This window comes from Siphateles boraxobius, unplaced genomic scaffold (assembly GCF_051911475.1).
Source record: "Siphateles boraxobius isolate OS27281-9 unplaced genomic scaffold, OSU_SipBor_1 80, whole genome shotgun sequence".
NCBI lineage: Eukaryota > Metazoa > Chordata > Actinopteri > Cypriniformes > Leuciscidae > Siphateles > Siphateles boraxobius.
The window spans coordinates 262,554-279,374 of record NW_027509209.1 but is presented as its reverse complement, the minus strand read 5'-3'; the positions used below and the strand labels follow the sequence as shown (position 1 = coordinate 279,374).

The 16,821-nt window shown below is 38.2% G+C and overlaps 1 protein-coding gene across 2 annotated transcripts; it reads right to left on the bottom strand.

Annotated features, from left to right (window-relative positions):
* Window positions 1-66: 66 nt before the first annotated feature.
* LOC143730743 (tudor domain-containing protein 15-like) lies at window positions 67-15,089 on the bottom strand. Of its 2 annotated transcripts, none has more exons than XM_077221313.1 (4): window positions 15,000-15,089; window positions 2,571-8,146; window positions 566-589; window positions 67-486 (listed from the first exon to the last, which is right to left on the bottom strand). In XM_077221313.1, the coding sequence occupies exons 1-3, from the start codon at window positions 15,020-15,022 to the stop codon at window positions 576-578; spliced, it is 5,613 nt and encodes a 1,870-aa protein (XP_077077428.1). In that variant the 5' UTR covers window positions 15,023-15,089; the 3' UTR covers window positions 67-486; window positions 566-575. The 2 variants fall into 2 exon arrangements, with proteins under 2 accessions (XP_077077428.1, XP_077077429.1); XM_077221314.1 differs by having other exon boundaries at window positions 2,583-8,146.
* Between the last annotated feature and the right edge of the window lie 1,732 nt (window positions 15,090-16,821).

Below are 16,821 nucleotides of genomic sequence, written 5' to 3'. Positions count from 1 at the left end.
AACTGGAAATATTAACATCTTCACACACACACACACACACACACAAAAACAATGTTTTACAAAGCAAAATCAAACTGAGGTCAAATATCAATCCTTTAATAACAACAAAAAACTTTTTCTGTTCAAATCTTAAAGCCATCATAGCAATCAAACTGATGGTATATTTCATCAGTTACATGTGTCCATTTATAGATACACAAGATCTGCTGAAAAGCTGGAAATTCAGTCTAATTCTAAAACTAGATTCTTTAATCAAAAATTATGTGACAAATAGTTGCATGGTTAAAATGTTTTGTTATTTTAAGATCTTACTATGACTAATGTTTGAACAATACAACCTCAAAGCAAAATGCTCTATTTTTACAAAATAATTAAAGAACATTATAAGTAGGTGGTCAAAAAATAATAATAAGCAAAAAACCCAGCCAATCCAAAACTGGATAATCTTTGATTCAATGCAGAGCGTAACCCGCTAGCTTCTCGGTTCTGAAATAAAACAATGGGAAAATTAAGTTTATCTACATACTAAACATTCAGAGAATCAATCAAAATTTGTGATACTTACATGAGCCTTCTCACATCAGTGCACCTAAGAAATTAAAGAAGAAGAAGAATGGAAAAAGTTATTTATAGGTCATTAAAAACTCTACCAGTTAAAAGTCAGGACAGTGGTCACACTTTACTGAATTTATATTATAATACTTTAATCTAAAGTGTTAGATTTAATTTCAGAGGATATTTCCTTATATTATTTCCTGAATATTTTTAACCCATGTGACCACAGGTACCTAAAGAGATTTTTTATTACCAACAATGGCCAGTAGGAGGCACTATCACCAAACTTTACAGGTGTGCTACTGAGCTTAGTTTATGTCCAAGCATTGCACAACTACAACCTAATTGTCTTTTTGTAGAGAAGGATGGATAATGGCCAATATAAAACAGATATATTATTTTTAAAGACAATATGAAATAAAAGATAATATTTACAAAAAATATTTGAAATAATCAATTAGTAAAAAAAAAATAGTAGCTGTCGAAAGTATTTTTTTTAATGTTTTCTCAAGAAGTGTCTTATGTTCACCAAGGCTACATTTATTGAATCAATACTGCAAAATATCATTACAAATTAAAATAACTGTTTTCTATTTGAATACATTTTCAAATGTAATTTATTCCTGTGATCAAAGCTGAATTTTCAGCATCATTACTCTTCGGTGTCACATGATCCTTCAGAAAAGTCTTCACTGTCACGTTTGAGCAATTTAATGCTTAATTTCCCTCTTTTTTAAAAAATCTGACCACAAATGTTTGAATGGTATCATTGTTTCCACAAAAATATTAAGCAACAAAAACCTTCATCATTGATAATAATCATAAATGTTTCTTGAGCAGCAAATCATCATATTTTAGTGATTTCTGAAGGATCATGTGACACTGAAGACTGGAGTAATGATGCTGAAAATTCAGCTTTGCATGACAGGAATAAATAACATTTTTTAAATGTATTCAAATAGAAAACAATTATTTCAAATAATACAAATTTACAAAGTTATTGTTTTTACTGTGTTTTTGACAAAACAAATGCAGCCTTGGTGAACATAAGAGGCTTCTTTCAAAAACATGAAAACAATGTAATGTTTCCAGACTTCTGACAAAGAAAAATAGATCTTGTAGAAAAATAGACTTTCTACTCTATAATCCTATTCTGTAACATTATAGAGAGCATAAGCCCCTCCCCTTCCGGTGGACCATGTGACCTTATTTCGGAAAAATATTGTATGGTAGTCAATGGCGAGAGACAACAAATATTTGGATCCCGTTTGAATTGAGCCCTGAATTACACACATGATGTTTGTCAATTTAAAATATACATCTTAAAGTCAAGAAAGCCGCAGTTTGATGTAAAACTGTTGAGGTATAAGACTGTGAAAATACGTAATTACAAAGACTACAAACCCAAGGTGACGTCATACCTTTTCTCTCAGTGAATGAAGCTAACTTTACTGAAGCTAACGTCTGTCATGTTTTCTATAGTCTAACGTTATAATCGTAACGTTACGCCGTCATCCTGTGTGTTTTGTACCAGACTGGACACACACACACGAGCTCGGTGACGTACATAGTGCGAGACGAGAGATGTAGTTCATGGAGCGATTTTCACATAAAACTAAATGTTACTCTTCTGGTTTATGACAAACTGTGACTTTCTTGACTTTCATAATTATCTTTTAAATTGACAAACTTCATATGTGTAATTCAGGGCACAGTTCGGACGGAATAAAAAGATAAGTTGTCTCTCGACATTGACTACCATACATATTTTTCCCGAAATAAGGTCCCATGAGCCGGAAGTGGAGGGGCGGGGCTTAGGCTCTCTATATAGAACTATATATACCACCCACCCACCAAAATAAAACATTAAAAACACTGTAACCAACCAAAAGTTACCACGAATATTTAACCCCTAATTAAGAATACGTAGGTGTGTCCAAACATGTGACTGGTAGTAGCAGAAAAGACAGTTAAATTAGAACAATAAATCAAAGTTTTGATTCTCACTCACTCACATTGTTTGATACCTGATGGTGGACTAAGCATCGCCCTCTCCGCAGGTCCAAGATGATCCCCACTGCTGTTCAAAGCGTATGAAGAGTCCTGCTCCACAACAGATTCTTGAGGGGACTCTTGATCAAACATGGACTCATTTGAAAAAGAACATGTGGCTTTGCATGTGTGCTCAGTTATCATGGATAAAACATTCACAGTGCTGGAGACGTCTTGTTGTTTAGACTCTCTATTGGCTCCTTGCTCTTGCTGAAACCTGATTCCAAGCATATTATCGATATACATGGCATGATCAGCATCTACTAACTCTTTCGCGAGATTTCGCTTTCCCGTGATAATGTCAACCTCCCATTGTGTCTCAGAAACAGGCTGTCTGAAACGGATCTGTAGGTTCTCATGACACATACAGTTCTGGAAGAAAACAATGGCATCATCAGACCAGTCCTGGCCGTTGGGTTTCACTCCTCTCAGTAAACAATGATAGGTGACTTTAGGTAATCTACCGAGCTCCTCTGGAAGCTTTTTAAGCGGGCAGACATCGTGTAAGGACAAAACTGAATACTGCCCATAGTCAACCAAGTTTATGAGCACAGAAGTGGAATCGCACTGCACGATCTCGGCCCGGCACCATTTTCTCTTCTCCGCTGATTTCACCAAACAGCTGGCACCAGGAACTAAACCAACCTCCGGTAATGGCACCACAACTTCGGGAACGTTCTCAAGAATGGCAGAGACAGTATCTACAATCAAAAGCAGGTCTTCAAGAATGATGTAAAATTCAGATGGGGTTGTGACTGCAGCTGCAAATCCTTTATATTCAAAGTTAATTTGGACAGGGGCCTGGAATAGGGTCTGTGGTCGATCCAGACCGACCTCTGAAGAAGCGTCTGGGAAGGGAGGATGGTCATCAACAACAAGCGACCCATCAGTACTTTCCCCTTCCTCGATATCTCCCACATCCTGCAGAGCAACGCCATCAGGTGACTTAGAGGTTTCATGATCAAGTGCATTAAATGTAGAAACATTTTCTTGCAACTTTCTTGAAGTTTTAGTCACTGATATGCTCGTGTCACATGAGAGTTTTGCAAGAGCCACGTCCTTAGGCTTTAAGTTATTTTGCCTTTTCTTGTACTTTCTATTCCAAAAGACATTTGTCGGGAAGTAAAAGCCTGCTTTCTTAATCGGCTTTGTCTGAACTGTCTGAATGTTTCCAAGTTCACATTTGTGTTGTGTGTTTGACTTTGTCTTTAGCTGGTAGGTTCTCACTTCTGCATGATTCTTTTTGAGTTCACATTTGCGTTGTTGTGTGCATAACTTAAAGGTTTTAACTGCTTTAGCCTTGTGGGCGTGATGATCGGTTTGGGTTTCACTCTGGGACACTTTGTCTTGGCTAGACAAGACTACATCTTTGCTCTGATCACCATCATACTTTGAGTTCCCCTGCATGTGGCCATCCTCAATCTTAATGCTCACTTCCCATGAATTTTCAAGCTTTCGAATTAATTCTACCATTAAAGGCTTGCCAACTGCTTCCTTGATAAAAGAGTCGTCGTTTTCAAAAGAGTAAGGTTTTGCAAGTGTGCACAGAGTGCTCAATCTGGGCTGAGACAGAAAAGTATTGGTTAGCATGTGAACATTTTTTCTGTCGACAGTTGCAGGGTTGCCATAATCAATAAACTCAACTGCTAAGCGGCCACAGTTTGAAACGTTGGTGACAACAGCTCTGTACAAAGCCAAGTCTTCTTCAAACTCGGCGGCAACAAGGTCTCCTACTTTTACTTCGGTTGCCACATTTTTCATGTTATCCTTGAAGACAGTGCTGTTTAGTTCTTCACCCATTTGAAGGATGTTTGTTTCATCGTCTTCCATCTGGATAAAGAAGCTTCCAACAGAACTGCAATGAGAGATGAAGCCCACGCCGCAAAAACCTGGTTTCATTTTGGCAGCAGGAAGATCACATAGTTTTGGCAAGTTCTTATGTGATGGCACTACTTTAAGAGAAGAGGTAGCACCCTGTAGTTTCTCTTTTATTGCTGCTTTATGTTGCGTTTTGGGATGTTTTATGGGTTTTGAAGTTTTCTTATCACCCGGTTTGGTTTTACCACATCCCCTCTCTTTGGTGTTCACTTTCCTGTTTAAAATGCAGACTTCCACTTCTTCTCTGTGGGAATCTAAAGCAGGTTTACTGACAGTCAGATTCCGTTCTGCCACACTGCAAGTTGCCGTGAGCTCTCGGACTTTTTCATTGATGTGCATATTTCCATCATAAAGATCACAAACAAAATGTCCGTTTTTGTCCCTTGACATAAACTTGGCCTGGAAGGATTTGTTGAGGATGTCAGTCTCGAGCCACATGTTGACTTCTGGCAAATGTTCCCCCTCTGGAACATTCAAAAGGCTGCATCTCAGAGCCTGCATTGGTGTCATCAATAAATCAATCGCTGTTTTGGGAATTGGTATAACATTTGTCTTCTCAGAAATTTGCTTATCACCGTAATCAACAAAGAACACACTCACATGTTGATGAGACTGGACGGGGTGTGTCAGAGCCCTGTACCACTGGCCGTCACAGAAATATTTGGCCAGGCAAACATTACTGCTGCAGTCGTCAGATGTCGTAGTCAAGAGCTGGCTTTCTTCAGCAACTCTCTCCATCAGCGTATCAAGGATCTCTGTATTCCTGTCGAGCTGAAAATAGATTTCCCAAGGACTGCAAACTTGAGTAACATGCACCAGTTCTTTGCTTCCAGATCTCAAGTTGAAAGATGAGTAAATGAAGGAACGAGGGTACAATGATGAAATTAGCTGCTTTGGAGATTGCATTTCCACCGCAACACCTTTCTCTAAAAGATACGTGGTAGCCTGTTGATGAGGTGTATGAATGGTGACCACATAAAGGAGACCTTTTCCTTGCTCATAGAGCTGGGAATGAACTCTGCATATACTGGGTGAACCCTCAGACACAAAATCCTTGAACAAACTGCATGCTTCTGAACTCCAAGAACTTCCTCCAACAGGTTCAATCAAGTTCAGACTACATCTAAATGCTTGTTCATGAAGTTCAAAGAACTGCGGTGCAAGAGCTTGGATGTTTTGCATCCTTTCCTGGAGAATTATGCCTAAGTCGACCAGGATCAAGCGGAGTTCCTCATTGTTTTTTCCTAATATGCATGCTCTATGCCATCGTTTATCCTGTGGAGACTTTACTGCACAACATCCTGCTGGTGTTTCAAGTGCAACTGTGTGCGTCTGATAAAAAGCCTGCATCTCTTTCATCAATTTGTCCAGATCAACTTTTGTGCTCTCATTTTGGCACCAAAAATCAGATGGAGAATTTATGTGTAAGTAACTGACACTCACTTCAGATCCAGGCTTGAAATGCATCGGTTTGAAAGCCTCAGCAGAAACGACCTTCAGTTTTGGCATCACATATGGAGTACGTCTTTCAAGGTCATTCTGTTGTTCACACTCTGGATTCAACTGATATGTATTGGACATATAAGAGGAGACTTTGCAAAAGGTGACCACACGAAGGTCCTTTCTATTTTTTTTCTGGCTTAGAGCATTTCCGTTGTCTTTACATGGCTTTCCCGCTTTAACAGATGCTAATGCCGGGTTGTATCTCCAATCGAGGGCCATTTTTGCTGTTACCATGATGTTTGCAATGCTATAGCTAATTTCAACACCTCTTTCAAAAAGATCAACAACATATTTCGCATTTTTTCTGTGAATGGCATGAACCACCAAGGTTTTGTTTGATGTGACTTGCCTGAAGAAGTTGGATGCTGTGGTTGTCCAGATGTCATCAAATGGAGCCACATGCGCTAAAGCACATTTCAGTGCAAATTCTGGATGAATGGCAAACTTTGGGGGAAGCTTCTTAATTAATATGTTTGGCACCTTTTCAGTGTTTCCAAAGTCAATGAAAAACACCTCAGCTCCATTTTCCAAAGTATCTACTACAATGGCCCTGTAGTAATGCATGTCTTTTTCATACATGGCACAGCAAAGTGCACCAGGCACTGGGTCTTCAAAAACCTCCTCTTTCAACTGTAGTTTGGTGAAATAATCGGTCATTTCTTTCGTCATGTTTTCAAACTTAGGATTTTGTTCTTTGGTCCTTATCCAGAAATGTTTTGGACTCAGGACATGCACTACATAGCCCTCAAAAATAGAACCATCAGGTATCGATTGACTAGAAACTGAATCAGAAGTCTGGACCGCTTTCGTTTCTGTAGCATACATCTTTGAAAGGACATTGTGGGGAAAGTTGGACTTGCTGTCAAAAACTTTTCCAAGAAGTTTTACTTTGGCTTGCTCCTCTGAGTGTTTCTCAGCCGTGCTCAATGTGACCAAGTAGAAGTTCTGATCTTTGCAAAAGTCATCGATTGCAACCTCTAAAGCTTTCCCCAGCAACCCGGTTTTCAGAGCCACTAATTGTTGGTTTTTGATGGTTTCATCTGGTTCTTCCAAGCATGAAAGTGAACATGGGAATGCCATGATCGGTGTTGAGATGAATTCTGATGGTAGCTGCAAGATGTTTTCAACTTTCACAGATTCAGAATAGCCACTGTCGACAAACACAACTTGGACCTGGGAGTTGAGGGGGAGACATTGCACAAAACCTCTGTGCCATTTTCCATCTTTCCCTTTGATTGCACAGAGCAAGCCAAGATTTTCAAGTGGTTTTTTGCTTGGGTAACCACTGCCTGATTCACATGCACGTGCTAATTTGTCTGACATTTCTTGAATGTCCTTGTCCATGGATGACAGTCGGCAGTAAAATAATCCAGGATTCACGGCTGCAGCTACAACAACTCTTACTTTTTGACCAACTTTCAGCTTTGGGCCATTAAGTGACAGAATTTCTTCAAAGCCAAGCAGGCTTGAGGATTTGAGACAACATTCTTGCCCTATTTGTTTTTCAATCAAGAGATCAGGGACAGATTCATTGTTTTGTAGAACTGGTTCCCCAATAAGAATCTCAACCAGTAGCAAAAATGTACTAGTGTCCACATGTCTCCCAAGCCCAATTTTTAACAAGTCACGATTAATGTCCGGGACTTCAAGAATGAGGACATGGTATGGAAGACGGGCGTGGATGTATCCTTTGATCTGGCTGCCTATCAAGGAAGAGAAATAATTCTCTGTCAACTTGTCCCATCGGTTCTGGACTGGCAGTATGTTGGCAAAGAAACCGCAGACAATCTTTGGTGGGAGCATTAGGAGTGTGTCAGATATAGAGGACAAATGGCTGGACCCAACAATCAACACATCTCCATGGTCTAGCAAAAACATGTGGAATAAATTGTTCTGTATGTTTTGGACTCTTCCTCTGTACCAGCGACCAGACGCTGCATCTTCTACCAGGCAAACTTCTCCAACTTGAACAGAAACTTTTAATTTCACAGCATTTTGAATTTCAACTTGAAGAATGTTGTAGTCCAGTTCACAGATAGTCATATACTGGCCCTGAAAGTGTATCAGTGTCTCCTCAGGACTACAGTCAATGTGAGTCAGCTTCAGCTCCACCGGCCACAAAACACATGGAGCGGGGAGCTTTGTCTCCTCTTTTGCCCTAAAAAAATAAATAAAAAAATGGTTACAAATCTTTACATTTAGCTGACGTTTTTATCCAAAGCGACTTAAAATTGCTATATATGTCAGAGGTCGCACGCCTCTGGAGCAACTAGGGGTTAAGTGTCTTGCTCAGGGACACATTGGTGTCTCACAGTGGATTCGAACCCGGGTCTCTCACAGCAAAGGGATGTGTCTTTTCCACTGTGCCATCACCAAATCTTTCTCATCTACGTCTGTATTCAGCAAATACGTATTTATATAATTTAAACAAGTCTTTGAATATCTGATAGGGATGCACCAATACCATTCTTTCAGAACCGATCCGATACCAAAATTCTGAGTATCGCCCGATACCGATACGATACCAGCGCCATTTTTTTCTGTAGCTCTGTTGAACTGATAATCACTCTATTGTGTGTTAAACACAATCTACTTAATACAGACAACTTCATTATAAAGATATAAAAATATATGATCATAATCTATGACAATAATGCTATTATAAGCTAGATTAGTGGATAATTCAGCAGTAAAATTTACTCGAAAATCAGGAGTGCACAATAATTTTATAAAATCTGAACATTTAGTGAAAAAAAAAACATTATTTAGTGGGGAACAAATAAGAGACAATACGTGTAGTACTAAATCTGGTAAAACGTTACATATTGCTCTTTGTATTGTTGTAAAATACATTCATGAAAAACAAGACAAAAAATAAAAAAGATAACAAAATGTAGGCTATACTATAAAATTAAGACATTATACAAATGTATAGCGCAGCTTTTTAATGAGGCAGCAACATATGATAGATAGGACAGAACAAGAAAGGCTATTACTAATCTTTCATTGCGCAAAAGTATTATATGAAAGGCTCAAATACAGTGCGGAACAAAGTGCTTATGCGGATCCCGAGCGCAGAATGATGCGCTTGAAGCTAGTCACAGCACGCAGCTCTTCGAGTCCACATTGAAAAGTTCAAAGTAGGGCTGTAGTCAAGACCACCTTTGTCGAGTCCAAGACAAGTCCAAGACCAGGACTAGTCGAGTCCAAGTCCAAAAAGGTTCGAGTCCGAGTCAAGACCGAGTCCCGGACAGGAAAAAAAAAAAGTCTTATGCATGACATTATCAAGACAATCATTTTGGGTTATTATTTGTTGATTTTGATTTGTTGATTTGTTGAATTACGACCGTTTCACACCACAAGCGTGAGCAGAGGGGTTTTTTTTCGGCGTGCATGTTAATCACTGAGTGCATTCACATCACGAGCAGGAGCAGCGCGTGAGCAGCGCCGAGTCTTTGCCTGTTTTCATACAAATGTTTAGTTTGCTAAATATATCAAATTTTTTTAGTTGCATATTAGATGTGAAAAGAAGGAAACGTTTCTTCCATAACACTGCACTTTAGATGTGTGTGAATTTCCCACACCATGAGTATATAGTTCTATGCAAAATGTTCTATTAAAGAAAAGATAGAAAATAAATATTTGTGTGTGCTGTAAAGCGGTTAGAAAATATGAAATCGGAATCGGCTTAGAAAATTGTAATTGGTGCATCTCTACTTCTAATCTAAAGAAAACAGAATGATGACATATGGTGATACCAGTGATACTTCACTGTGGATCTGAAAGACACATACTTCCAAATCCAGATATTATCTCATTGACTGGCTGGTTCTGGCGCAATCGCAGCTCACACCAGAGCAAATAAACGGCTTTTATGTGTGCTTACTGGGAACATAATTAGGGGCGGCAGTGGCTCATGTAGGTTGTCTACAAACCGGAAGGTTGGTGGTTCTATCCCCGGTTCCCCCTGACCAAGTGTCGAGGTGTCCATGAGCAAGACTGACACCGCCGTCGGTGTATGAGTGAGTGAATGGGTGAATGTGAGGCAATATGTAAAGAGCTTTGATGCTCATTGGGTCTGTGAAAGCGCTATATAAATGCAGTCCATTTACCATAATAAAGACACCTGGACTCGGTCGAGACCAAAAGCTATATTTGGCAAGACCAGTGGCCGAGACCGAGACAAGTCCGAGACCATAGAAAAACGGACTCGAGTACTACAGACCTAGTTCAAAGCACTAAGGAAAAACATATCGATGCGTAGTGTATTATACAGTATCTATCTATGCAAGTATCTATTATTCAGCCTTTTCTTTTAACAGTTTTAAATTTCAGTTACTGTGCGCGTAAAGAACAATTACAGTGTTCTCTAGTGTTGTGATGTAACAGACACCCGGTAGAAAGTAACATGATTAAGGTACAGCAATACAGTCCAGCAAGATCAAGTCATTTTATACGAAACCATAGAACTTTATCTACAGATCAAGTATAATAATAGTAACATTGAATCATCATGGAGAATTACATCGTGTTGACTGTCGTAACCGAATAGTGTTAATTTCGTCAGACGAGACGAGACAAAATATGTTCGTCAACGACCTTTTTTTCCATGACTAAGACGAGACGATGACGAGACTGCACCAATGTCCAAGAACGCTGACTAAAACTAAATTAACATGCATTATTGTTGACGAAATGTTTTGCATAAAATAAAAACTAAGATAAAATCTCTCTTCATTTTCGTCTACAATCGTCTCTACTTTTTCATCATGATAGAATATTCAGCGGTTACCAGGGATGAGTCACGATTTTCGAATATTCCATTAGCTGATTTTATTATAGAATATCGAATAGGTTGTGCGATTGTGGTCTATAAAAAATCCCCATGTTTTCGGTTCTGATGCGGTGACACGTTCATGTAACCAGAGGGTGGCGATGCCAATATTCCATCTAAAAGCTGTCAATCAACTCTCAGACAACAGAAGACGACACGCATTGTCTCACACCAGAGCATGAGCGGAGTGGTGATATTTCCTCCAGAGCGGAGAGCGCATTTCTGAAGATTACGCGGGGCGGCAGTGGCTCAGTGGTTCATGTAGGTTGTCTACAAACCGAAAGGTTGGTGGTTCGATCCCCGGTTCCACCTGACCAAGTGTCGAGGTGTTCTAACCCCAGCTGCTCCCGATGAGCTGGATGGCGCCTTGCATGGCTGACACCGCCGTCGGTGTATAAATGAATGAGTGAATGGGTGAATGAGAGGCAAATATGTAAAGTGCTTTGGTGGCCATTGGGTCTGTGAAAGCGCTACATAAATGCAGTCCATTTACCATTTACGCGCCGCTCGCTCAGAACGCCCGCAGTGACGCGCGGCTGGTTAGATAATGTGAAATAAGTAGGGCTGCCCGTGCATGACTTGTTTTTTTTCTAGTCAACTAGTAGTAGTTAATTTAGCCATTAGTCTAATCACATACTTATCATGGAGAATTACATCGTGTTGACTGTCACATACTTTTTTGAGGGCAGTCATGGCCTAATGGTAACAGAGTTGGACTGGTGACCCAAAGGTTGCTGGTTCGATTCCAGTACCGGCAGGAATATGACTGAGGTGTCCTTGAGCAAGGCACCTAACCCCCAATCGCTCCCCGGGCGCCACTCAAGGCTGCCCGCTGCTCCGGGTGTGTGTATCCACGTTTGCAGTGTGTGTGTGTGTGTTCACTACTCACTACTCTGCTCCTAATGTGTGTGCACTTACTTGGATGGGTTAAATGCAGAGGTCAAATTCCAAGTATGGGTTAGCATACTTGGCCATCACGTGTCACTTTCACTTTCACTTTCACTTCACTTTATATTGATTTAATTACTTATATATATGGGAGACAATGCTAAACCATAATGAACGTTTTCGTTATATATTGCCTATTCCGCATCTCAACGCACGCATAAAGCTTGCCACAAAAAAACCCGGCAAAAGTAATGTTTATGCATTAAACATTTGATTTGTTTATTAATAAACTAGTGTTTTCTGTCAGTGTCGGCTGCAAAGATAAAGTTGACGATGCTAACTCCCCATCTTCGTTCGCAGTAGTGAACGCGCCTATAGAGAGAAAGGCACATTTCATGCGAATTAGCCTATAAGCAGAGAGCAGCCCATTTCTGTTTGTTATGAATTGTTTTGTTTAAAAGTAGACATTTCAAGCTTTCTATAGATATACTGCTCAGGTCAAGTATCTTATACGCTGAGTTTCAGTTCATCTATGAGACGCGCTCCAGTTCATGCGCCGGCGCCTTCGTGTCCTGATTATATTGTGTTTGCTTCTTATTTAGTAATCCAGGCAATTTGTTGATGAAACATTGATTAAAATGAAGATACAATTTATACAAAACGAAATTCACTTTTAAGAAAGGCTTTCTACAAAACAAAACGTAATAAGTGGTTTGACCCATTCCAATGGGGGAGCGTATAGGATACACAGACATGAGAAATAGTTCTATATATGTTCAAAATATGTCTACTTTTAAACGAAACAATTAGAAATAAATAGTTTGATTACCTAATCCATATAGGCGCGGGCGCGTTCACTACTGCAGGGATGACGAGTCAGCATCGTAAATTCGCAATAATCATCTTTGCAGCCAACACGTTTAGTAAACACTTATTCATTAATAAACAATTAAAATATCTCCTTGCTATCGTTTCCCGACACATCCATAATCATTAGGCTACTTTTGCCAGTGCTTTGCGCAAGCTTCATGTGTGCTGAGCGCGAGGCATATATCCTGCACCCCTGTAGCCTATATTTAATTCAATTCACATTTATTTGTATAGCATTTTTCACAATACATATCGTTTCAAAGGAGCTTTACAGAAAATGCATGTGTCTAAATTACAATTTAGAGTGATCTGTTATCAGTGGTGACTGTGTGTAATGCATTTCAATTAATTTTCATTGTTAAACAATGCATTAAGTTAAGGCAGAAACAATGAGCTCATTGAAGTAAAGAATACATGTTGTTAAATGATTAGGAAACATAGAAAACTTTAGCATTGGTGTTTTTTTACAGACTCAAAATATGAGTGTAAAAAAGTCAACAAACTGAAAAAATAAAAGTTTTTTTTTTAGGTAATGTTATATTGATAAAATTGGTTTCGAAAAAAGTATCGTTCAGGAACCGGTATCGAAGTCAAGGTATCGGTATCAAAAATTTTGTTACGATACCCAGCCCTAGTCAGGGTTTAGGCCTGGGCGATATGGCCAAAAATTAATTATCACAATAAATGTCAGATCTTTATTTCTTTCAAGTTTAAAGGCAGATTTTTGCTCCAAAGTGAAAGTTGTAGAAACCAGAGCGTTAATTGTGGTTTTAAACTACTCTTTACTACAAAAAGTATTCTCGTCGCTTGATAAACGTAAGATTGAGCCACTGTAGTCACTTGGACTATTTTAACGATGTCTTTAATAACTTTTCGGGGAACAAGTTTCAATCCCTTAGAAGCCTATGGAGGAGTGATCCAGCTCTCAGATTTAAAGGGGTCATATAATGCCATTTTTGTACAAGTTAATATGAATCTTTAGGGTCTAAAAGAAAACTTTGTAATATGCTTTTATTAAAAATTCTCATTAGTATTTTAAGAAAACACTAATTTTACATGGTCAAAAACAGCTCTGTTTTCAGCACGCCGTTTCAGTGCATATGCCTTTAAATGATAATGAGCTTGCTGACTCCGCCCCTCTGTTCTTTGGGTCGTGACACAGCGCACGTGGAGTGTTGCCTTGACAACAGTTGATGGTATATTTTGGCGAAAGAATGGCAGCGGGAGTCTCTGAGGACACATCTTTAGTGTCAGGGTATATACAGGAATCATGGAATTAAATTTAATACCTTTTAAAGGTTGTATCAGTGATTTCAGGCCCAAAAATAAATTTCTAATCTTTCCTAACGATCCGCTAGCTGCCGCCCCATAAGCATGCCGTCCAAAAACCGCGTCTCTGTAGGCAGCCTAGGCTCTGAGATCTGCACACAAAAACAAATGGGTACGACCACCACTCAAAACCAAAATAAATTGTTACAACCAATCACTGACAGGGGCGGGTGTTGTGAGGTTTTGCGCTCGTGCATGGCTGCTCCGCCCCTGTCAGTGATTGGTTGGAACACTGTTTATTTGACTGTTGATTGATCGATCGTTAATGTAGTAAATTATTTAATCCACTGAACACTGCTGTGGTAATATAAAAACACTCTCCCAACAGCATACTGTTTCTTTTTAGCCTAATTCCTAGTCAAATTAAAATTATATATAACTTGTGATGGTATTTTGTATAGATATGGCCAGATGTGCAATCTACCAATAACATTAGAGCGACAGCACTACGAACGCCCACAAGCGACTTCACAGTACAGAGCCTAGCGACATACAGCGACTTTGTCGCTGGCGGTGTGAACGGGGCTTTAGACGCCATTCTGCTCCAGTGTATCAACAATTACGGACTACGATGAGAGTTCGCTCACAGGGCGGGGCTGTGTTGAAACACTGCTGTCAATCAACAACCGTGGGAGGGGCGTCACGCACCATGTGACGGCTCGATTTGAGACAGGGGAATACATATAAGGAAGGAGATTAAAACAAAAACACTGGATGGATTTTTATCATTATATGATGGTTGTGTACAGGCACTGCCAACACACATTGCAGTACAATCAACTTGTAAAAGTGCATGTACCATTATATGACCCCTTTAATCAAAAATATCTTAATTTGTGTTCTGAAGATGAACGAAGGTCTTACGGGGTTGAACAACATGAGCGAGAGTAATTAACGTTACTGACAGAATTTAAATTTTTGGGTGAACTATCCCTTTAAACTCTCATTTCTAGTCTGGGGGTTAGAGAGCTAACTTAGATAGAAATTTGGGTAAGTTTTGGACGTGATTTGGATAGTTATTTTGATTTGCAATAGGGCGAGCTTTGTTATGCAGACCTGGCAACCTTGGGTTATTCAGTCAAAGCCTTACCTTTCCATTTGACTCGAAGGCATATGAATCCAATCTAACCATGCAGTCCTGGTAAATGTTCAAGTACTGAGCTCGTCAGCCATTGCTTGGGTTGATGGGGGTCAACACACTAATAAAATAGCGTTAATACAAATCATGACGTTAATACATGGACCAAAATACCTGCAATAGAGTCATATTAGATTGTAACGTGATTTATATTATAGGCTATCAGAGTTGCACGATCATGCAAGTAACGTTAACACTTGATGATTTTATGATTTACATTTTAATACAAAAACTTTATCCATAAACAGAACGGCAGTTAATCTTTTATGAATCGTTTAAGCAGTATTTTCTGAATGACACAACTGTCGAATCTGTCGACATGACAGATTTTCGACTTCATGTGTATTTGAGTTGATAAGTAGTTTTCTACGGTGTTTTTTTAATGAATACCGAATACATTAAGCATTATCTACAGACAAAGTGGTTATTTTGTCTGTAGCATTTATAAATTGAGTAGTTGTTTTTACATTAGTGTCTGACAAACTTCTCTTACCTTCTCGCGCGTCATGTTTTCTGCAGAATACGCGGGCTTGGCACGTGCTGTAAGAGCAACGCTAAGCTGTAAACTCGTGGGCCAATCAGGAAGCGCCTACACATTCAAAATACATTTTAGAGGACATCGACACATCGGGGCTAGTTGTCACTCAGATAGGTTGTCTGGATCTTCATAACTATTTGGATTTGGATTCATGTCCAGTTAAACAAATGTTTTTTTTCAAGCTAGTTTCATTGCTACTCTTGTGTGAACAAGTTAACGCAATAAAAGCAAAATAAATTAAAAAAAATAATATTAAAAATTAATCTAGTAGGGTTTTTCAGAAATACAGAAAAAGCGGTACTATTGTGAAATATTATTATCATTTAAAATGATGGTTTTCTATTTTAATTTACTGCAAAGCTTAATTTTCTTCAGCCACTACTCTAGTCTTCAATGTCACATGATACTTCCGAAATAATTCAAATATGCAGATTTATACTCAGTTATTATCAATGTTGGAAACAGTTTGTGCAATTTTTTTTAAACCTGTGATACATTTTTCAGGATTTATTTGATGAACATAAGTATTTATTTATGAAACAGCATTTATTTAAAATAGAAATATTTACTAGGCTTATTATTTACTAATGTTTAATCAATTAAACATATATCCTTTCTGAATAAAAGTATAAATTTCTTTTAAAAAAAAGAAAGATAAAAAAAATTGCCTACTCCAAACTTACAAACGTTTTCTATTTTAAATAAATGCTGTTTTTAAAAAACTTTCTATTCATCAAAGAATCCTGAAAAAAGTATCACAGATTATAAAAAATATTAAGCAGCACAACTGTTTAAATCTTTATATTAGAATGATTTCTGAAGAATAATGTGACATTGAAGACTGGAGTAATGAAGCTGAAAATTCAGCTTTGCATCACAAATAAAGTGATATATATATATATATATATATATATATATATATATATATATATATATATATATATATATGTTTTGTGGCAACATTAAAAAGTAATCCAAATGACAAAAATTACTTAACTTTACAAATTTACTAAAACTTTAACTAAAATTAAAATGAAATTGCAAAATGTAAAAAAAAAACTAATTCAAAATTTTAATAAAAACTATAATAGTATCTCAGTAATGCTAAAATAAAAATAAGCTGTAAAGTTACACCTCATTTGTATCCTACCTTTTACATTTGTTTCTGATTTATGTATTGTTTCGTAATTGTTGTCTAAATGTTTTACTTTGAAAATCCAATGATAATCTGTTTAA